Source organism: Acanthaster planci, linkage group LG12, assembly GCF_054643075.1.
Source record: "Acanthaster planci isolate LZ-2023a linkage group LG12, COTS_SCS, whole genome shotgun sequence".
Lineage (NCBI taxonomy): Eukaryota > Metazoa > Echinodermata > Asteroidea > Valvatida > Acanthasteridae > Acanthaster > Acanthaster planci.
The window spans coordinates 10,340,058-10,361,063 of record NC_141788.1 but is presented as its reverse complement, the minus strand read 5'-3'; the positions used below and the strand labels follow the sequence as shown (position 1 = coordinate 10,361,063).

The 21,006-nt window shown below is 41.3% G+C and overlaps 1 protein-coding gene across 1 annotated transcript in view; it reads left to right on the top strand.

Annotated features, from left to right (window-relative positions):
* LOC110989633 (phospholipid-transporting ATPase ABCA1-like) overlaps nucleotides 1–16,627 on the top strand; it is a 62,294-nt gene extending 45,667 nt beyond the window's left edge. Inside the window, exons 37-50 of the mRNA XM_022254165.2 lie at nucleotides 1,621–1,798; nucleotides 2,803–2,918; nucleotides 3,281–3,431; nucleotides 4,355–4,478; nucleotides 5,105–5,237; nucleotides 5,812–5,932; nucleotides 6,250–6,318; nucleotides 6,686–6,934; nucleotides 8,331–8,465; nucleotides 8,929–9,032; nucleotides 9,942–10,034; nucleotides 10,779–11,022; nucleotides 12,977–13,109; nucleotides 14,204–16,627. Of these exons, the coding sequence (XP_022109857.2) occupies nucleotides 1,621–1,798; nucleotides 2,803–2,918; nucleotides 3,281–3,431; nucleotides 4,355–4,478; nucleotides 5,105–5,237; nucleotides 5,812–5,932; nucleotides 6,250–6,318; nucleotides 6,686–6,934; nucleotides 8,331–8,465; nucleotides 8,929–9,032; nucleotides 9,942–10,034; nucleotides 10,779–11,022; nucleotides 12,977–13,109; nucleotides 14,204–14,697 (2,344 nt within the window). The 3' untranslated portion in view covers nucleotides 14,698–16,627. The remainder of the gene's footprint in view (nucleotides 1–1,620; nucleotides 1,799–2,802; nucleotides 2,919–3,280; nucleotides 3,432–4,354; nucleotides 4,479–5,104; nucleotides 5,238–5,811; nucleotides 5,933–6,249; nucleotides 6,319–6,685; nucleotides 6,935–8,330; nucleotides 8,466–8,928; nucleotides 9,033–9,941; nucleotides 10,035–10,778; nucleotides 11,023–12,976; nucleotides 13,110–14,203) is intronic.
* Nucleotides 16,628–21,006: the final 4,379 nt, after the last annotated feature.

Genomic DNA, 21,006 nt, shown 5'->3' with positions numbered 1-21,006 from the left:
CAACCAGAATTTCGAGGATCTCTTATCAGCTACTGTTACTGCCCTCAGGTGATTTTGTTACAAGCTAAGTGCAAAACTGAAGCCAGGGCTCGGCCCTAGCTCGACTGGGTGGCAAGTGGGCTTTGCCTATAGTTTTCTCAACACACATCCAGTTTCATAAATGCTCAAAACTAGTGTAATATTCCATTTTGACCAGTTATGAAACCACATTTTCTCCTTTTGATATTTGAAATTGGTGCTGAAATGCCAGAGTTACTTTAAATCTTTGAGTTGTGGAGTCGTTTGTGTGGGCCACAACTTACTCATCAGCACGCATGAGTGAAAGCTGCCTTGCAAGTGCATGAATAACACTATGCCATAGAAGGTGTTTCACACGATATATCATAAAATGAAACTGAAGTATACGGAAAATTGATGCTTAGTTGCCTGTGTTCACGTTCTGACTTTAATCATTCACAAATCCTCAATGAATCTAGCGGATAGGTTATTGATCACGAAGTTAAAGTCGAACTATATTTTCTCGCAGGCATAGATGGCACTGACGTTGCCAAATACATGGGGTGCATGCATGAAGGATCAAAGTACAGAAACTTTGTTGTTGGAATTCTGCCCCCTTATTGGGAGGACCGATCAAAGTATGCACTGAAATTTGTTGTCAGACTTCTGCCGCCATATTGTTGTTAATGTGCGTGGCAGTTCTGGAAAAGCAGATCCAGCAGAAGGTCAGACTGGCCACCCCCAGTGTGCTGATGGATGGCATAATTGATAGTAGATAAGGACGCCCTCCCTGTGGTATAGATAAACATTGAAATCCTGGTTGCAGAGAGGGCCAGATTTTTAAAACAGAAATTCGCTTCATGTGAGCTTGAACACCACACATGTACATGACCTGCTGTAGAAAATACCACTTTAATTGTATTGGATAACACTAAGCTAGTGCAGGAACTTTTGTTCTAATGTTGTCCAAATGACCTTCATAAGCCAATATTCTTTGTGGCTGTATACCAGACATTGGCTGCCAAGCTTCCTGCCTTTTCTAGAAGTCAACAGTTTCTGTCTGGATAAATAATTCTTATTTGTGATTAATTGTCACCGTCATCACAACATGACCTTTGTCATCATACAGTCTTCTCTATTACTTTTGTCTCTTTCATAACTATAGTTACCTGTATGAGTTTATTCTCCTCCATCACCCTCTTCAGTCACCATATGTCACTTTCAGCCACATCGTCTCCTCCATCACCATGGTCATCTCCATCGCTGTAGGTATTGCCACCTGGATTGCCATAATCACCCGCAATACCATGATCAAAGTTCATCACCACAGTCACTCACCTGTATCAGGGTCAAATTTAATCACAGTAAGCATCATTGTATGGTCATCATCCATCAATTTAGTCTTATCAGTCGTCACCATAATTACCATCATTATTTTTGGTACTTTAATGATCACCAGTAGCTACATGACCATGTGCTATCCTGCATCCTTTTCTTCATTTGTCTCTGTAACTAGGTAACACGGTTACCACTATTGCCGTTGTCACCGGCTCTTAATTATCACCAAAAATCGACATTGATCTCGATCCACATAAAGGGATCCTGCTATCTTGTCCTTGCCAGGAAGCAAACGCCTATCATCATGGGGACAGCTATATTTATCGTGTTTGCATTGGCCTTCGTGCCAGCCAGCTTTGTTGTCTTCCTGATCGCAGAACGTGAGTCCAAGGCCAAGCACCTGCAGATAGTCAGCGGTATAAGTCCGACCATCTACTGGGTGTCAACATTGGTCTGGGACTTGGTGAGTAACTTTCACCTGATTGTGTGACATACGTCAGATGCCCTCATAAAGATGATGGTCTAATTCTTATTGTTTACCTCTGTTTGGAATAATAATGTTTTTTTTGGCCCAGAACAGTCACGTAATACAGCTACAAAATGTATGTCACACTCACCATTAGACATTGATCACATCAGCTGGCTGTGTATGTCATGTACATGCAGGCACGCACCCTCTCTCCCCTTCTCCCCTGCAGTGCACTCGATAATGTTGGAACAACAGCAGCAGAAGAATTTCTGAGTGGGGGAGGGGCCAGTTGTGAGACCATCAAGGATGAGCCATTAATTGGTCGATTCATAAAGCCACACCCCATTATAGGACCTGCAAAAAGTATGCCCCCAGTCAAAAAAGTGGGGTGCCACTGCTGAGCCCCCTGGCCTCCCCCTCCACTTCTATTAACTACTAATATTCAAACATTCCTTTGTCGCCCTTGATTTCCCTCAGAAAAACATATGAAAAAAATCAAGACAGACATGACAAAACAATAGTTGACTGCTGTGATGTGGGATATGACATTTTGAATGGTGCCCTCGGTTTCATCTTGGGTGCTATGCATCCCTCCAATGTTCAAATGTCATATGTCTAAATCACAGCAGTCAAGTATTGTCAATTGACATATGGAACTATCACAAATAGCTAGCTATTCGGATTATTGTCAAATGTCTCTGTTAGCTGCCTTATATAGATATGTGAGATAAGATGACAAACTGAGCCCATTGCTCTATCTAGACCTATCTTTGCTTAGTCTGCTTAGGCAAATGATTCAAGAATGGGCCAGTTGTGCTTCTGTAATGAAACATTTGCATGCCAAGTAAGTTTGTAGTTGCAGTACAACTTGGTATCATAAAATTTCTCTTAAAGATCAGGGATCGATCCATCAGGGTGTTTGGATATAGAAGGGGAAGAACTACCACGCTACTCGTACTTCTCATCAGATCTGTTATTTTCTGTCCTTGCTTTGACAGGTAAACTATCTTATACCAGCTGTGCTGACCATAGTGATTTTCCTGTGCTTTGATCAGCAAGCCTACATCAGCCGTCAAACTGCACCTGCTACTGTCCTCCTCCTGCTTATGTATGGGTGAGTATGGAGTCATTTCTCATTTGCCCTGAGTTTGATCAGCTCAGTTATTTATTGTTTCCCAGTGATGAGGCTCTACCTCATGCGCACACTCATTGTACATGCAGCAAGCAGTGATGCGTTTGCTTGATACCAGTGTTTTTGTTTATTGTGATGTTTAAGCTTGTCAACGTTATGAGATGATTGGTTTGTAGATGTGATGTCATTTTGCCTGGGTTATGCCAGTGATTTCCATCGGTGTACACCACTGACATTGCATCCTGCCCTTTTAAAAACCATCTGGTTTTCTTTGGTCAAGAATAATTCCACCTATATGGCACCCATACGGTCAAACCAAATTCCCCCTGTTTTGCTCCTCACAGTTGGGCAGTCACACCGATGACCTATCCTATCTCCTTTATCTTCACGACGCCCAGCACGGCTTACCTGTCAGTGGCCTGTGGTACAATGCTCCTCGGCGTTCTCACCATTATGACCACGTTTATCTTAGAGTTCTTGGGTGGAGGTGATGAGGTACGTTTACCTTGAACATGTGCTTTCATGTGGTCATTTGATTAGTTGGATCAGCCTGTACATTGTAAATCTTGTGAGCAAATTGTATTGGACATAGAGTAATTCTTGCATAACCTGCGAGACTTCATTTTTCCAAGTTTTGAGTGGCTAGTGTCTGTAGTGCACAACCACATTGTCAAAAAGCAGTGTGACTTGTGATTGAGCTATATATTTTGTGCCCAAACTTGCTCATTAGCTCTAGCACCATGTATGTGTTCACAGAATAAACTAATCACATTAGTTCAAGGAGGGATGCAGAATCAGATTTTCAGGGGGGCCAAACTTGTCAAAAAATTGAGCCAGTAGGCCTCCCGTGATCTGCACTTGTGTGAGTGTGATACACATTCCTCAAAGTTTTTGTTGGTTTTCATATATGTGAAGCGCTCTGTGAAAATCAGTCACATGTCTCCAGAGCCACTTTTGAGTTGAAAGCCTTTGACAGAATCTTGCACAGTGTTTAAGCAATAGGAGTCCTCAAGATATTAACATCTACTCAACGTCCATTTTCATTGTACCAAACTGAGTGACACATCAAAAGAAAGAGCTCAAATTCCTCAATCTAATACAAAGTACTACTCAAAGTGGCTGCAGAGACTTGTGACTCATTTTTACCAAGCAGGTCACATTTAAGTAAAGGCAGGGCTTGCCACTACTACAGCTGAACAAATGTTTGTTACAGATTGTTTGACTATTGTCTAATTGATTTCTGTGCATATATGCATAAAATAAACTGATCCCTAAATTGGAAACTGTTCCTCTATTAATTCATCATTTCTGCCTAACATTCCAGCATTGTGGCACATAAGTATAGCATAAAAATAATGCAGCATGTTACTCAGTTTTTCATTTTGCTGTGTGGCGCTGATGTTCTTTCCTCATATCAGACTGTACAGGCCGTCAACGATGCCATAATGCAACTGTTCCTCATCTTTCCGCCGTTTTGTCTCGGCCGAGGGTTGGTGGACATGTCGCTCAACGAAATGAAGAATGAACTATATGCTGAAATTGGTGAGACAAAGACAACAGTGGCGGAATGGTTTTAAAAGGGGGGGCAAGCACCAGCTATTAGACTGAGAAGAAAATAATTATGAAGTTGCAATGTGCCTCCAACGGCTGGTAGGCCTATGGGGGGGAAATAACTACCTTTTAAGGGTGACGAGGCAACAACAACCCCCCATTCCACCACTGGTGGACAAGGGTATAGGCAGATCATCAATCACAGCAAGCATGGTTAACAATGACCATTATTGCAGCCTTGAGCAAGTCCAGTCAGGAACTGTTGTTGCCAATACGATTTAACCATCTCAGATTGAACTCAAGCTTGTTAATTATAGCAAACCAAACCCAAGCACAGAAGTATGCAAATCTGGTTTAGCCAATATTTTAAAGCTTTGTTTTGGGTATCTTTACAAAATTCACACATTTTCTTTTCATTTTCTGCCCATGGCAAGTAAGATTCAAACATTTGATCACATGTCACCGTCGGTGCACTGCCCACAGTCAGATACCTTTTATCGCATTATTCGTGAAGAGCTTATAATTACAACTTTTGAGACCACGCAGGCACGGACTGACCTCAGGCTACATTTTAATTTGTTATCATCAAGTTCCTTGTTTATGCTCAAATACTATAGGAATTGAGTCCCAGCCGTACAACCCACTGGATTGGAACAATGTTGGGCGTAACATCTTTGCCATGGGCATCATTGGTACTGGCTTCTTTACCCTGACTCTGCTCATCGAAAATAGGTTCTTCTTCAAGCCAAGGTCAGTGCCGTGATGGACATCAGGCCTGGCAATGAAACACAAGTCTTAGGTCTTTTTGTTCATCCAGATTTCTAGCAAGCTGTGGCGTGCCATTTGCCACCATCTTCACAAATACTTCTTTGATATGCTTTGTGAAAACCTTGCAGTGAATAATTTTGGTGTCCGAAAGGTATGTAATACAAACCTGCTGTAAACTGCTTGCTGACTACTATGACCTAAGATTAAGTTTGGTGTCACAAACTGACACGTACTTCGTGCACTGACATGCAACGTAAGGGATTTGGTTGTCATGAAAGACACATTTGTGACTATGATATTATTAGAAATGCTTTAAAAAGTTGAACAGGAATTTACATCCTCTGTGTATTTACAGAATATAGTCATTTTAAACTCAAACTTTCTATCAATTAAGTCTCAGTTCCTGAAAACAAGTGCCCTTGTACACATGCATTACTCATGTGCTAGTTTGTCAAAATGAAAATGATGAAATGAATTGTTACAGCCCTTGTCTACAATTTTAACGGACAACCCTGCTGATAACTCACCCTATGCCTTCACCTTTCCCCCATGATAGACATATTGAATCTGAACATATCCCGCTGGCTCTTGAAGATGATGACGTGGTGCGCGAGAGGCAGAGAGTGTTGTCAGGAGGAGCTGACAATGACATCGTGCGAGTGGAAAATCTCACCAAGGTCAGTCCAGAAAGGAACCCCAAAGGCCAATAATCACCCCTTCCCCTACAATCTGAACCCTGTCCTGAATCTACGCTCCGCTCATCCGACACCCACCCTAACCCATTCGTCCAGGTTTACATTTCATACTTGGAGGCAAGTGACCGAGACGCTAGGGTTTAGTTCTCATGAGCATAGGGTCGGGGGTTCAAATCTGGCTGCTTTTTGCATGTTTGGGCCTTGGGCAAGTCACTTCAAAACCTTGTGTGGACCTGCATTATGTCCTATTACCAAATATAATGAAAATGTATGTTCTTTGATACTGAATTTTTTTTCAGGATTATAACACTAGCCGAGGTGTCTTCACTGCTGTTGATAGGATGTGTGTTGGCATTCCATACGGAGAGGTAAAAATGGTGATCTGTTTCTAGTCAAGAGGATAGTTTCCAACCTAGAATTACAACATTAAAGGGGTGATTTGATAAATAGTCAATTTAGTAAGGGATTCAATATTATCCTTGGCACTTTGGAATGAACAAGTGGGAAGGGCAGGCCCAAACTCAGATGGGCAGATGGGTTAAGAGATCACACTGAATCATCTCTGCACGAGAGGAATTGACTCATATGCCCCAGAACTCAGCCCTGCATTGTGTTATCTTGGGCAAATAATGCGTTGTTAATTCCATAAAGTATGTAATCCATGAAGTATAAGTTGTCATAGCATGTATTCACTAGCACTGTTCTGGATGATCAAGACTTGTTTTCAATCACCAGTGCTTTGGACTTCTGGGCGTGAATGGCGCGGGCAAGACCACCACCTTCAAGATGCTGACAGGAGACACGCAGGTCACCTCAGGCTCGGCCTACGTCAAGGGATTCAGCATCCTGAAAGACATGAAGCGAGTACGTCAGAACATCGGGTACTGCCCGCAGTTCGATGCGCTGAATGAGTTGCTGACTGCCGAGGAGCATCTGGCCTTCTATGCCCGGCTCCGAGGCATTCCTGAAGCTGATATTAAGAAGGTGGGCTCTGGGGACCAGCATAGGATGTCAGATACAGCCCCTTACTAACTTTGTCACTGGACTTCTGTTCTCAAGCACCGAGTGCGGTGCCCATTGAATTACACAACAGGCAAAATGCCGTGTTCAACTTTACATATCCTCGACAATCATTTTTGTGTTTGGACATGACATTACAGGCCCCAGCGAGCAAATTTAGGACTTTCAGGTAATGTAGTCACAAAGATTTCTGGATCCTCACCTCCTCTGCCTGTGTGCACGTCATACTCACACCCCTTCCCCCACAGACCCCCCTTCCCCCTCATGCACGCAAAAATTACTAAGGGAATAAGTAATGTGCTTGGTCGGTCTTAAGTGTGCATTTAAGACCAGCTCAGGAGAATGGACGTGACTGTAAATGCCTGAGCCACAAGCAAGGGCATTGTAATTAGTGTTCATTCTCCTAAGACCAACAAAGCACGCGTTACTTCCATTCATCACAAATACCGTGTTAATCAGAGGGTCAATAGAAGTCAGTGTACAATAAATTTCAAAGAATTTTGTCTAAAAATTTAACTTTCATTTTCCCAAACACCCCCGTTCATTTTATGGTATATTCCTTGTACAAGTAGTCTAGAACAATCTCCTTATCTGGATTTGGTGCGCGCATGGAGAGTTCTGCATGCCATGGCGCACACAGACTCTTGACCAACAGGAATGGATTAAACTTTCTGGTATCCAGGTGCCAGCATGTTTTACACAGCGGGCATTATCAAATACTAATACACGGTCACACAATTTTTGTGCCATGTTGAATAGGGAAACTGTTCAAGGTATTTATGAATGCAGTTTAATAACCCCTTTGTGTCTGAATTTTCCCATTAAATAAGTCTCAGATAGGTATTGCGAGGAAGTCTTGTAAAATACAATAAAAGGCTTAACATATAAATACTATGAAAAACTTAACAAACAACACAATTGCCCCACTCAACATCCAATTTAATGGTTTAATAATAAGTGGGTTTCTCCATCAAAACAGTTGTACCATAAGCAATCCAGCAGTATGCCACAGTAAACTGCTGTTAATTTGTTGACTCTATCAAAATTTAATGTCTCAGGATGTTTCAAAATAAACAAGTCAAATAATTGCAGACCTTGTAATAAAAGAGATACTGTACTCTTAGAGATTAAAGTGTCAGCGAAACTTTGGATTGAACTTTACATTCCGAATGTTTGTGCTGTGGTTGTCAAAATCATGTTCGTCTTTGCCGTACAGCTATTTATACAATACTTGCATAAATCCCACTCATCTGGGTGGCGGATCGTTCACCGGTATTCATCGAGTTGTATACCCATTGAATAGAATGCCATTTCACTTGACTGAATCCTGACCCCATCCCATTTACATTTGTGATCTTAGGTGGTACAGTGGGGAATCAAGAATCTAGGCTTGTCCATGTATGCCAAGCGCATTGCTGGCACCTACAGTGGTGGGAACAAGAGGAAGTTATCAACGGCCATCGCCCTCATAGGGGATCCCGAGCTTATATTCCTGGTGAGTGGGGGAGGGTTGACATATTATGAAGTCCACTTAAAGAACTTTCTTGAGGTGCACCTTACCATTCCAATCCCACCTGATAAGGAATGGACCGCTAAGCTTCATGCCCAAGGAGGTGTAATCACAATCTGGGCATCTGTGTTTTCGCAGGCTTGGCCAATGAGCGTTAAAAATATCATACTTATCTTGACTTATATCGGGCTTATGTTTAAAAACATTAATCCCCCTGTACCCACATACAAAGCTTGAGAAGTTCATGCAGGCAGATAGTGTGTTGAACGTGCATTTGGCCACTGTGCAGGGCTTCAGTTATTAAAATTATTAAAGAGAGTAGTGCCTGGAGAACTGGGGTTTTTTGTAGTTTGTTGTAAATGATAATTTTTCCATAAAGCAAAGTTTGTTTTAATGCATGTCACAAAGTAGTAACTACAGTTGGTTTCAATTTTGATCAACTATATAGGATGAGCCCACCGCAGGAATGGACCCCAAAGCACGTCGCTTTCTGTGGAATCGCATCACCGGCATTGTCAAGGAAGGCCGCTCGGTCATACTCACATCTCACAGGTAAACAATCGACATCTTTCGCGGTCTTGAGTTAAGCTTTTGACAGAGGGATAATAGGGTAACTTCTGGGTTGGGATTTTTGTTTAGAAATTTGTCAAAAAAACAACAAAAATGATTTTTGGAACACTTGTGAAGGAAAAATATGCAGCAAATTTGGGCTAGGAGTGGTTAAGATCAAATTTGTTCTGGCTATTTGAGCTACCAATGTAAAGCCATTGTTGAGCCTGTCCAAATTGTTCACATCTGTCTTCCTGCTCTTAGGGCCTGCCCATTATTTTTTTGCAAATTTTGGGACATCAGGCAAGCAGTGCTTAATTCCCAATACCAATATTCGTCACTGAATTTCTCTGCGAATGGTTTGCGGTTTGAAGTTCACTTTGAACCACACTAGTGTGAAAGATTCCTGTTAAATTGCATTATTGTCAAAAGGGAAGACGGATCCTTTCTCCTGTATCCTGCTGCTGTTGTTAGGTATAAAAGAAAAAAAAAGATGTGTTTTGATCCATTGCAGCTTCTGTCTCTTTTGCTACTACTTTTGCAGGGTTAATGCGGTATTTAAGCAGTTCAGACCTGAAGATTTGTAAACCCTTAATGACTTTCTGTGCTAGTTACAAGGAGAGTGCTCAAGCATTTGTGTGCCATTGCCAGCAGGCACTTTAAACATCGCTCTGTGATACATGATGATGATGATACAATAAGAAATGTTATACAAATCCTGAGCAAGTGACCACCCTGGGTCAGCAAAGTCCAACTTTGTAAAGGACTGCAATTGTGGTATCTATTCATTTGAAAGAGTCTGTATTTTCAGCAGAAAACTTTGCTGGGAGCAAGTTCGCTGTATATATTGCCTGCAACTGGTTAATGAGCACAGTTTTAAATGTGATCTGTTGCTTTCTGCCTTGATTTCAGTATGGAGGAATGTGAGGCCTTGTGTACAAGAGTTGCCATTATGGTCAACGGACGATTCAAATGCATTGGAAGCACACAGCACCTCAAATCAAAGTATGTCAGTGAGCTTTAACTAAGTATGCCAGTGACATTTTGCAAATTTGTACTTTTTACATCAATTGATTATCACTCATAATATGTACAAAGGTTTTTCTACAAAAAGGTATGTTTTTTACATAAAGGTGTTTGATGTTTGGTAGTAATTTTTAGGAAAGCAAAAACACGAACAAATTTGATATGGTTTGGATTGCAGTGAGTTTTGATTTACACTACTTTGATTTTTTTTCATCTGACATTTTGTCTGGTGACAAGTACTTCAAAGTTGGTCAGAATTGCAAAATACATAAATCAAAGCCAACAGGTCTGTTTTTTCTTCTTTTTTTTCAAAACTACTGAGGTTTCTATTGTGGCTGGGCAGTTTCGCTGTGTACGTTTGGAGTCCTTTGCTTTGTTTTATTAATTCTGCACAAAATTTTCCTTGATTTCCCTTAACTTGTTAAATGCAGGAAAAAAGCACAGCAGTTCTATCTTGATTTAAACCACTTTGGCATAGAAACTCAGGAAAATGTGGTTAAATTCTGCTTTTATGTGCCCCATTTATGTAGTTCTATAGGGATCCCGACCTCAACTAAACCTTTGAACTCCCTGTTTGAGATAAATGTTCGCATGAGCACAACCCATTGGGAAATAAATTATGTGTATGTAATTAGTGAAATCAACTTTAGCTGGTATTGAAATCTCATGTATAGTGCACCCAAGTGATTATCGGTCTGCCTTGTTTGCCACGCTCCTCCCCAGGTTCGGCGACGGCTACACCATATCCATCCGTGTGGGTGGGGACCCACCCAACATGGAGCCCCTGATGGTCTTTGTGGCCGAGTCCTTCCCATACAGCATACTGCGGGAGCGCCACTTCAACATGCTGGAGTACCAGATGCCCTCCACTTCGGCCTCCCTGGCCAAAGTGTTTGGGGCGTTTGATGCCAACAAGCAGCGGTTCAACATTGAGGACTACTCTGTCAGCCAGACGACATTGGATCAGGTCAGTCGTCAGCTTTTCGGATTGTTTAAATGTGAATGAAATCTGAGGCATCATGTTGGCATGTCTTAAAGCTCTTGACACCACTTTCTTTGTATGGCAAGTATGTCATTGTGTGTATTCACCCAAGTCACTGAATACAAGATCTGAATAGACCTCATGCGTATGTAGCGCCCTCATGTGACTACAGCACTTAACAATTATTAAACACCACGCGTATGATGTCTAATTATAGGCTATTTCCTTCCTCCTCTGGAATAAGCTCGAGTAAATTTCTGTGCCTTCATTGTAATGATATTAGAATAACAAAGAATAGCCTAAGGGACACCAGCAATGAAACCTCTATAGCATTGGTCCCAGATGCAGAAAGTAATGGTACTGGGCCTGATCAGTCTGCGTCATCGCTCGATCTTGTGGCAAGGTCTGTTTATCTTAACTAATGTCTTAGATTTTGTACACGATATCAAATTGCTACAGCACATGACAGACAGCCAATTGTGCAGATTAACCAGAAGTACCCAAGAATGGCATTTAGGGGTTGGCAAAGCTTTTGTCTTTGTCATGAATGTTGAGATGGCTGTCTGCAATACAGTCTACAGCCATTAATTCTGTCTTTGTGTCATTAGTCAAAAAGAAATCCTAGTGTAAACCAATATGAAATCTGCTGGTATTTTCCGGTCAAGCATGGAAAAATCTGACCCAATTTAACAAAGTGACTCACAGAGCAACTCATGATTGGAAAGCTTGTAACTGATTGATTCATAGTTTATTGTAAATTGCATTGCAACAAAATTTACATTAAATCAAAAAATTACTATAAACAGCCGATAATAAAACTACACAATTTTATAAAACATTTAAGTTTGTTTAAAGTATGAAAATGTTCATCAAAATAGATTAAGATTCCGAAACATTCAAATACACCATTTAACCATACTAACTTACAGGTCATTAAACAATATATAACATTAAATTGCTAAAAAACAATTATAAAAATATACACACAATAAAAGCCCTTGGAAAAATCAGAACCAGCAAGCCATTGTGAAAATAAAAAAACACTATACCAATCATTTAAAAGCTTAACAAAATATGGGATTACACTATTTTGGTATTTATCCTTTCTGCGCTTGATTTGAGGAAAACAGTTTGAATTTCTGAGAGAATCTTGCACTTTTAACTTTCTGAGGTAGCCATTCAAAGAACACATGGGATGTGTACATGTTCATGCAAATTGAAGGCACAGTTTTTCCCTTCTATGTTGAAGGCTGGTTAAATGACACTGTTGAAGGGCATGACCATAACACAGATAGTTAGAACCCAAGATAATTCCAAGAGCTCTTTTCTGCACTCTCCCCAACATAGTAGTTGAGTCTGGTTCGTGTAGTGTGGGGAATCTGGTTGGCGTGGTGTTTCTTTCCTCTGGGGGTGTGGGTTCGAATCCGGCTTGGTCCACGTGTGGATTGGGTTTTGGGTTCCTACCGGAATCCATAGGTTTCCCAAAACATTTATGCAGGGTTTTCCTCCCACCTCTAAACTGAACATTTCTTCACTGTTTGCTTTACTCATTATTATCCAGTAATTGGCACTAAATGTGCTTTTGGATGAACAGAAGTAAATAAGTAACTGCTTGAGGAAACTGAAAGGGGAACCCAGAGCAAAGGAAACAAGTATTCCTTTAGAGAAAAACACTCCTAAACAACCTCCAAAAACAAGAAAGGTTAAATAATTACTCTGTTCCATAGTTTACATTGCTGATTCAGAATAGGAAAATTTCTCAATAAAAAACTTTCAAAACCTTTCATTTTCATTGTCTGAGAGGTAAGTAATTTTGAATGTTGGTCGCAGATGAGCACTTCAATAATTGGAACAACGAGTTCCAGACGTGAACGGTCAGGAACTTGGGTATGTTCGGTTCGATGCGCAGCCCTAAACATTTCTATCCCATCTTCAATAGGTGTTCATTAACTTTGCCAAGGAGCAGACGGCAGGAATAGAGGACACCCAACAAGCCCAAGGCATGGAAGTGACAGTAATCAACATGCCCGATGGGCAACTTCCAGATGGGAACCAAGTCGTTGTGCCACCAGGTAAAGATCTTGCAAAAATAAGCCATTTGCAAGTTAAATTTGAATAAAATCTGGTACATTGAGATATCTGATTGCACATAAACAAAACCAATTGAATTCCCCAGACTAAATACACTGTTGCACATATGAAGCAAGCATTTGCATAGCGACCACATCTCTGGGATGGACTGGTTCCTTTGTGCCCTTCTTATCCACTGAAAACAGTGTATTGGTGTAAAGCGTTTTTATGTACCTAAGCAAATGCTTGCCTCAAATCAAGACGTATAGCAACAGTGTCTTTCGTCTGGAGAATTCAAAGAACTCAGTGTTCCAGATTTTATTCAAATTCAACCCGCAAAAGGATTATTACTAGCCTGTACTCCTCATTTCCACGTGAGGGGATTCAAGAGCCTACATAGAAACTGTGCATTGATCCTGTTGTAGCTGCTGCAATTGAAACCTGTTAGGAATTCACTTAGGAATGGGGACATTCCGATAAATGAAGGATGAACTCGAAGTCACATGGTATTTCGATTTTCTTGCTCCATTCAACAAGCTCATTTTCGAGGCATTTCTATACATTTACCTATGACCAGTTGATTCTTTGGTGGTTTTGTTTAGTGTCATCACAAACTGGAAAATACAGCAGTGAATTTTGAGTGCATTGTGGTGCGTTTTCAATTATTTGAAGATTTGATTGCCTTTAAAACAAATTGGAGTCTAGCAAATCATAAAAAGTATAATTTCTGCTCATTTAGGCATTTGTTTCTCATGTAGAGTTACTTGAATTTCCCATCCAATCTTGAACAGAGTTTGAAATATCTACTTTAAATATCTACTTGACTAGTGATGAAAGCCAGTGATTGTACGTGTGGTCTTAAAGCATTGATGTAGTGCAAGCGTGGCAGTCTAGTGTTTTTCTATCGTATGTGTGAGTTAATGTGAAATTGTAAAATATTGGAATTGTGCAGGCTTCATTTACATTGAGAATAGCTAGGTGCGTGCATATTACGTCCCTGTCATTTTCAAGATAGCTCATGTTTATTTAACTGGCTCATAATCATTTGACTGGCTATATGGGAAATGGCTCTTTGTGTTCTCATTTTGTTTATCAGGCATGGGAACTGTGCAGTTTCTACCTGAGAACAGCACCATCGGTGGGTTTGCCTTTGCAGCAGCAAACATCTTCGGGGGAGTGATTCACCACGATGAGCAGCCAGGTCACAGCCCGGCGGTGCCCCAGTCCCATTCACCCGCTGCCTACCCCGGTGGGGGTCTCCCCAGTGCTCTGACCAGGCAGGACAGCCAGGGCTTCACCAACCCATTATACTTGGCCTCTCCAAAGGAAGCACTTAACTGTGGCACCAACAGCCCATCTGCAGGGGGCAAAACACACTGGGGCGCCCCGCGACCTGCTCCAGACAATGAGGGCAAGAGCGACGAGGAGGCATTGGACGATTGCCTGGTCCCCAAGGGGCCCCTAGTAGGACAGATCAATGATACCATCTTCAAAATGGCAAACTTTGAGCAGGCCCTCCAAGGAGACACAAGAATCGAGTCATCTGCAGATCTTCTAGTCTCCGAAGAGTATGAGGAGACGCATCTTTGAAGGACCTTGGATGTCACGGATACTTCTGCATCCAAATAGAGCTCATCACCTGTGGCTCCCTACACTCAAATCATGCAGGCAATTTGGATGTTGTTTTCCCAACCGTATTTTCTCTTTTGCTTGTCACTCACAAGGGATGAATGTACCTCACATGCAGCTCGGTAAATCTAGTAGTACAGGTTTTGCAAAAATCCCTAGTTCCTAGAGAAAACCGGCAGCTGTATTTTGAAAGCTGGCTAAATTTCGTGTGTAGCTGCATGTTTTATCATGTTAACAATCTTGGTTGAGGATGGCGTATACAGTTGTTTCTTTTCCAGCCAGTCTTGTTTAAATAATGTTTTACTTTAATAAAAGGACAGCCTTAAAAGAACTGAAATGCTTGAAATGAAATATGCAGTTTTTGTAAGTTTGAATTTATGAGAAATAATAGAGATTTTGGCCTCTGTTCTGTTTTGGAATGCCAGAAGTACAAATTGTAATTACTTATATTCCATTTAGTTTTCAAATGTTCATTGTTAGAGTGATCACATTCATGCTGCATGTTTTATTAACATAGTAACTATGAGTGTGTTTTTCAGTATTTTATGAGTTTTTGCAACATCATTACTTGCATCGTTTTCAATGGCAAACGGTTTCCTGTTTTAGATCTTTTTGGGCACATGCATATATTCGTAATTTTTAATTTTTTTTTTCACTAGGGGTTAAAGATTTTTCACATATGGGCTTTCAGCCGTTAGGGTTCTCTTTAAACCTAATGACCAAAGATATTGAAACTCAAAATCATTTGTATATACCTATATCATTTCGTAGAACTCATCAAAGGTAGTAAACATGGGTGAAAGCTTTAATTGAATTATTCAGATTTTTTTCTCTCTTTTAAATTGTTGATGGTATATAACTTTTGGCAACTATGTATTTCATACAGGAGATTAAATTGGCCTCCAAATGGAAATCACTGTAACAATTAACACTTGCAGTTAGTGTTCAGATATGGGACAAAGTTGGGTATTGGCTGGCTCCAGAAGCACTGGTCCATGCCCCACCCAGAAAACAATTAGCCTGACTCCTCGGAGGAGCCATTCATTAAAAAACATTACCCAAAGAACTTTAACCCCCCTTCCCCGAAAATGTGGTTCTGGATATGCACTTGAAGTAGGGTAAATTAGTAAAATAGTGTATCAAAAGCAAGTCTGTTCCCAGTCATTTAGCTTATCAGGATGGTGTTGATCTCTGGTTTCCTTGCCATGAAACGACTGAGAATGTTTCCATTTTCCCCGGATGGTACACCAGTTCATCAGGGGTTGCTTTCTAGCTAATGCCAGTACCTATTTAGCAGCAGGCAGTGGTGAGGTTATTTGCCCAAGGTCACAACATACTCCTAGCAGTTGGATTCGAGCCCCTGACCCCGTGATTGGAAGCTACAAACCCTTACCACTAGGGCACATGCCCCCAAAATAAAAGTATGTATTGTTTTTCAGACCCGTAAGAAGGACTCTTGGTGAGGGGTGCAAATCCTCAACAAAGCAGACCAAGAAAAGATCTGTTGCTTTTTCATTTTGAAAAACAGCAGGATTCATGAGGTTGTACTAATTGTTTCAGGGAGGTTACAAGTAAACTCCCAAAGAGTGGATTGACTGAGGCGAAAAATAACGAAGTGCGCGGCATTTTTAGCGCAAAATGTTCTACTAGGCGTACAGCTCAAAATCTTTTCTTGCCTCAAAAGCGGACCTTTTAGTCGCGTTGGGGGGTAACCGTTGCCCCTCGTTAAGAGCCTGTTTTTAGTTAAAATAGCTTTGAGATTTTTCATTGGTAACAACAAGCATATTGCCAATACGCCTAACCCTAACCACAGATGACGCCATTGTATTGTGAAGAATATTTGGTGAAACCTTCCATTATATAATAAAGTGTCATCCTGGACCAGACGGAACCGAGGAATAAAGTGTTCATTTGTTTCCTTCAATAACGATGCACAATGGAAAAATCAGAATCTGGGAAGTATTGTGAGAAGATCGACGTCGTCGCCCCGTAGGCCCGGGTTCGTGAAATGCTTCGAGGACGGCATCATCGAAACAAGTCCGGGACCAGTCATTCTTCGAGCAATCCTATCGATCCTTGTACCCAGCGCAATTTTCTTTAACATATTTTTTTTCGAACTAGGCTAGTTCGACGACCATTTCACTAGCCAATGACAAAAAAAGAATATTGGCATCCTTTTGTCACCTGCGTCGTGACACCGAACGAATTGTCACGGTAAGCTTCGTTTTATGAGATTCTACCCATACACGTGACCAGAGAGCCGTCAGAGGTGAAGCTGTAAGCTCATCATGAGGGAAAGACAGTCATAAACTAGGCCTAAGTGGTCACCGAATATCTCAAAGCTCAGAAACTAACAAATTCATCAACCGTTTCCATTAGTTAGCAAGGACTGGTAAGTTTTGGAATTCAATGTGGTCAACAATAAATTTTCGAACGAAATCATATGATGTTACCAAAAATGCTATTAAATTCACGGTACATCAGTTACTGGATTGTATGAACCCTTTGTCAATTTCATGATTCGCCGTTGGTTTGCCACCACCGAATTACCAATATCACATGGCACTCGTGTCAGGGGCAACTGCAATAGTAGATCTATGAACTTCATTTGAACACGTCTTTTCAGCTAAGAATACTATCAATACATTATGTTAATTGTGGTATTTACAGAAGGCATGGCCCCAAACAATTCGCAGTGGTTTTTCGAAAAATTCTAGGAGTGCAGAAACCTTGCAACTTGGTCTGGATAAGGCTCTGTCATGATGGCTGATTGAAGGAAACTGGAATGAAACCCTTTGGGTCTTCTGTTCTCTCCCTCTCTTTACCTTTTTTTGTGTCTCTTGCTCTTATTTCAGAGCCACCATGAAGACCTGGCTACATCTGCCTGCTCCTTCTGATACTTGGCGTGTGCCTGGGGAACCGGTTTTGAAGAAGATGGAAGTAAGTATAAAGGCAGGCTTTCTTGGTTTATACACCGAAGGAGGACGTCATTTTGATGTTATTTGTATTTTGAATAAAAAAATACTGCAATTAACGTCTGGGTACCGAAGTTTTGACGTCATCTGATAAAGCATGAAATCATTTGCGGGAGCAGTTCAACAGATTGCACAGGTCTTTGAAGTGATGTTCGGATGATGTCTACATCGGAAATTTCAGATGATTCCAGTAGGCCTATCGTGAGTAGATGCACAATAGTGGTTTTGTTCGATGTTTTTCTAAAATAAAGCTGATGCTCTTTTATCGTGTTCTTTTATCGGAGCTATTGCATTGTCGTCATATCCGTTTTGCACCTTCAAAAAACCTCTACAGACGCCCTGAATTACATTGTACATGTGATTTTCAGTTTCATGTCATCAGTTGTTTATAGCCTCATGCACCTTCGTGCTTTCCCAAATGCGTTTCGAAACATTCGGGAAAGAGTTGTTGGCGCTCTTTAGGATATACTGTACAAAGTAGGCCAACGTCAAATCAAATTTATTCCTAGGCCTACCTTTTAAAATCTTCATTACATGACAGGGATGTGTTTGGAATTTATCACAATCTCACCTCCCGAGCATTGTGCATATTGAACTTCAATTATGATTGTGCTAGAGGGACAAATTGAGATGCTCTACGTTAGACAGAATTATGCGAAAACGTCTTTGACGAACAAGTCTGCCACGGTATCTGTCCAAGTCCCGTTTCCATGGTGTCGAACAATGCGCCAAATAAAGTAACCCCAGGAGATGTGGTAGCGTTCGCCCACGTGTTATATTTGAGAAGGAATTGGTGCGTTTTCTGAAATTACGGTCCCGCTATATTGTCGGTCTATAAGTATAAATTTCTTAAAATGTACACACACATAGCTCAAAACGAATCCGCCTTGGAGCCGGCTGTCAACTATGGACAGAGTTCAGTCGACCTCGAACATGGTTTCCCGTTGTAACAGCTCAAGGCAGTTTTGCACAAGTTCCCAGTCTCCGTCGGTAAGCTCTCATCCGGCCTAGGTTAATGGTAAATTACGAGAGTTGACAAGAACTTGACCGCTCGGGAGAACTTGAGCGCTCACCCCGATTTTTTCAGCATTTTATGAGTTATGAGCGTTGAAACAAATGCAAGCCTACAGTTTTTATTAGACAACAAAGAAGGGGCGGGGGACATGTCCCCGTCCCCCACTGCCTAAAGTTTACATCTGCTATATGACAAAATGTTTTTGTCCGCCTTAAGCGAGCAAACGCACCCCCCCATCGCTTGAAAAGAGCCATATTAGTAGGGAGTATTCATTTTGCTGGAAGCAACACGGCCGTAACGCGTGCATGTCGTAGTCGTTTGTGAACCAGCGAAGTGCAGTTCCGACCAAAGGACTCGAGCCCCCGTTGCTCTCTTGTTCCAGCTCGGACCTCATACTTCTCGATGAGCAAGATGATCAGACAGTCCCCGTAGATCACGGATTTAAACCATCCAAAAAAGTCTGTACATATCTTGTGCCCCCTTTTAAAACCAATTTACGTCCAACAAATTCAGTATAAAATACCAACATACGCTCGTTAGTTTAAGCGTTATAGGCCTAAGTGAAATGCTACATTTTGTAAAATGTAACTCCTTATACTTGATCAGTCAGGAATCATACTCAAAATCACAATCAATCCACCTAGCAAATTTAAAGCACATCTCCACTTTGTTCCTATGCCATTCTTGCGTTTTATTGCACCTGCCCTCCTGTCGTGTCAGGAATGGCAAGGGCTGGATGGATCACTGTAACCAGTTGTCAGGGCCAACTATCTAGCACCATTTTTTTTCAGGGTGGTTTTAATTAAAGTCAATCCTTCTTCCATGCGGATCGTGTGGTCGTCTTGCGAGTTGAGAGGCTGTCTGCTTTCGCCTCGTTATAGCCCCGATTAAATGTGTACTTTTATACTGAAGGTTGCAGATGACAGATTCATCACGGTTGCATCGAGATCTATTACGATCTACTGATCTAATACTTGCAGTACGTAACGGTTTTACTCCACTGGAGTCAGGAACACTCGACGGTAATGAACGATTACAATTGTTCATATTTCACTTACGACTGCAGTGAGATTTATGGAGATTTTTCACTATGAAAACATACAGTACACAGTATACTGAATCGTTATATAAAAAAACAACTATGTTTATCAACGGAAGGCCACGAATTTCCATATGATGCCATATAATAAGACCACCGTACGCTAGATCATATTATGATTGCTTCAATTGCCCTATGTTTTGAAAAATCGTGGATGTGCCACGACCGTTTTGAACTTGCTTAAAACTTTCTTGGCCCTTCCCGACTAAGTACTCACACACGTGCGGTCATGCGTCCACGCTTAGCCACGCAAGGTCCGACCACAGATGTCTATTGGGGTTAATGTTTAGGAATAGATGCGGACTTTCGATTTCTCATCCTATCTTCTACCATTTTGCAGTGCGGTGTACCTTCAGAGCAACACGAGAGAGGCGCTCAAGTCACCCTGACGAGTATAAATCTCGATATTTCCTCTGTACGCAAGTCCAAAACAACGCAATACTTTTGCAACATAATGAGATTGTGTGTGCCAACACAACGTGAAATTGTACCCTTTTTGTTGATTTTTCCCGAATTACATTATAAATGTTTCTCAAAAGTTGTCAAAGAAAAGCTTAGAATTGGGACTTAAGCGAACGCTGGACCCCACACAGATCGGACTTCGCGCTTTGCAGTGCAGGGGGGCTCTGTTGGGCCCTGTCTTCGAGCGAATATTAGACTCGGCCATGCTTTCAAAGCTGAAGTGGCCCAAAATGGCAGACTAAAAATGTCCCATTACAATAAGAAGCTTAATGGAGTTAAAACATCAATGATAATTGTAGTTACTTGCCTTTCATATACTTCCATCTTGTATGGTATTTTTTACTAAAAGTTACAGTTTCAGGCCAATAAAAGCACATTCTGCTCAGTTTGGAGCTCCGCATCATAGGCCTATACCCAATGCAAAAGCTTTGACGTGTTGCCAGTAGGTGGACCCATTTACTACTCCTGTAATGAGCCTTATGTAGCGTCGCCATTTTATAGACGAAAGTAGAGCAACTAGTTTATCAAGGTGTGTAGTCTACAGTTGTAGTGAAGGCAGTCGGAACACAAAGCTTGGAATGTGTTTTACCACCACTTTATTCGACAATGACTGCGAAGGTTGCGATGAACAACCTCGAACTGGAGTACGTGTCTATAGTAGTAAGTGAAGTGAAGTAGCTAAGTAAGTAAAGTAGTGTCGAACTATCCATGAGACCAGG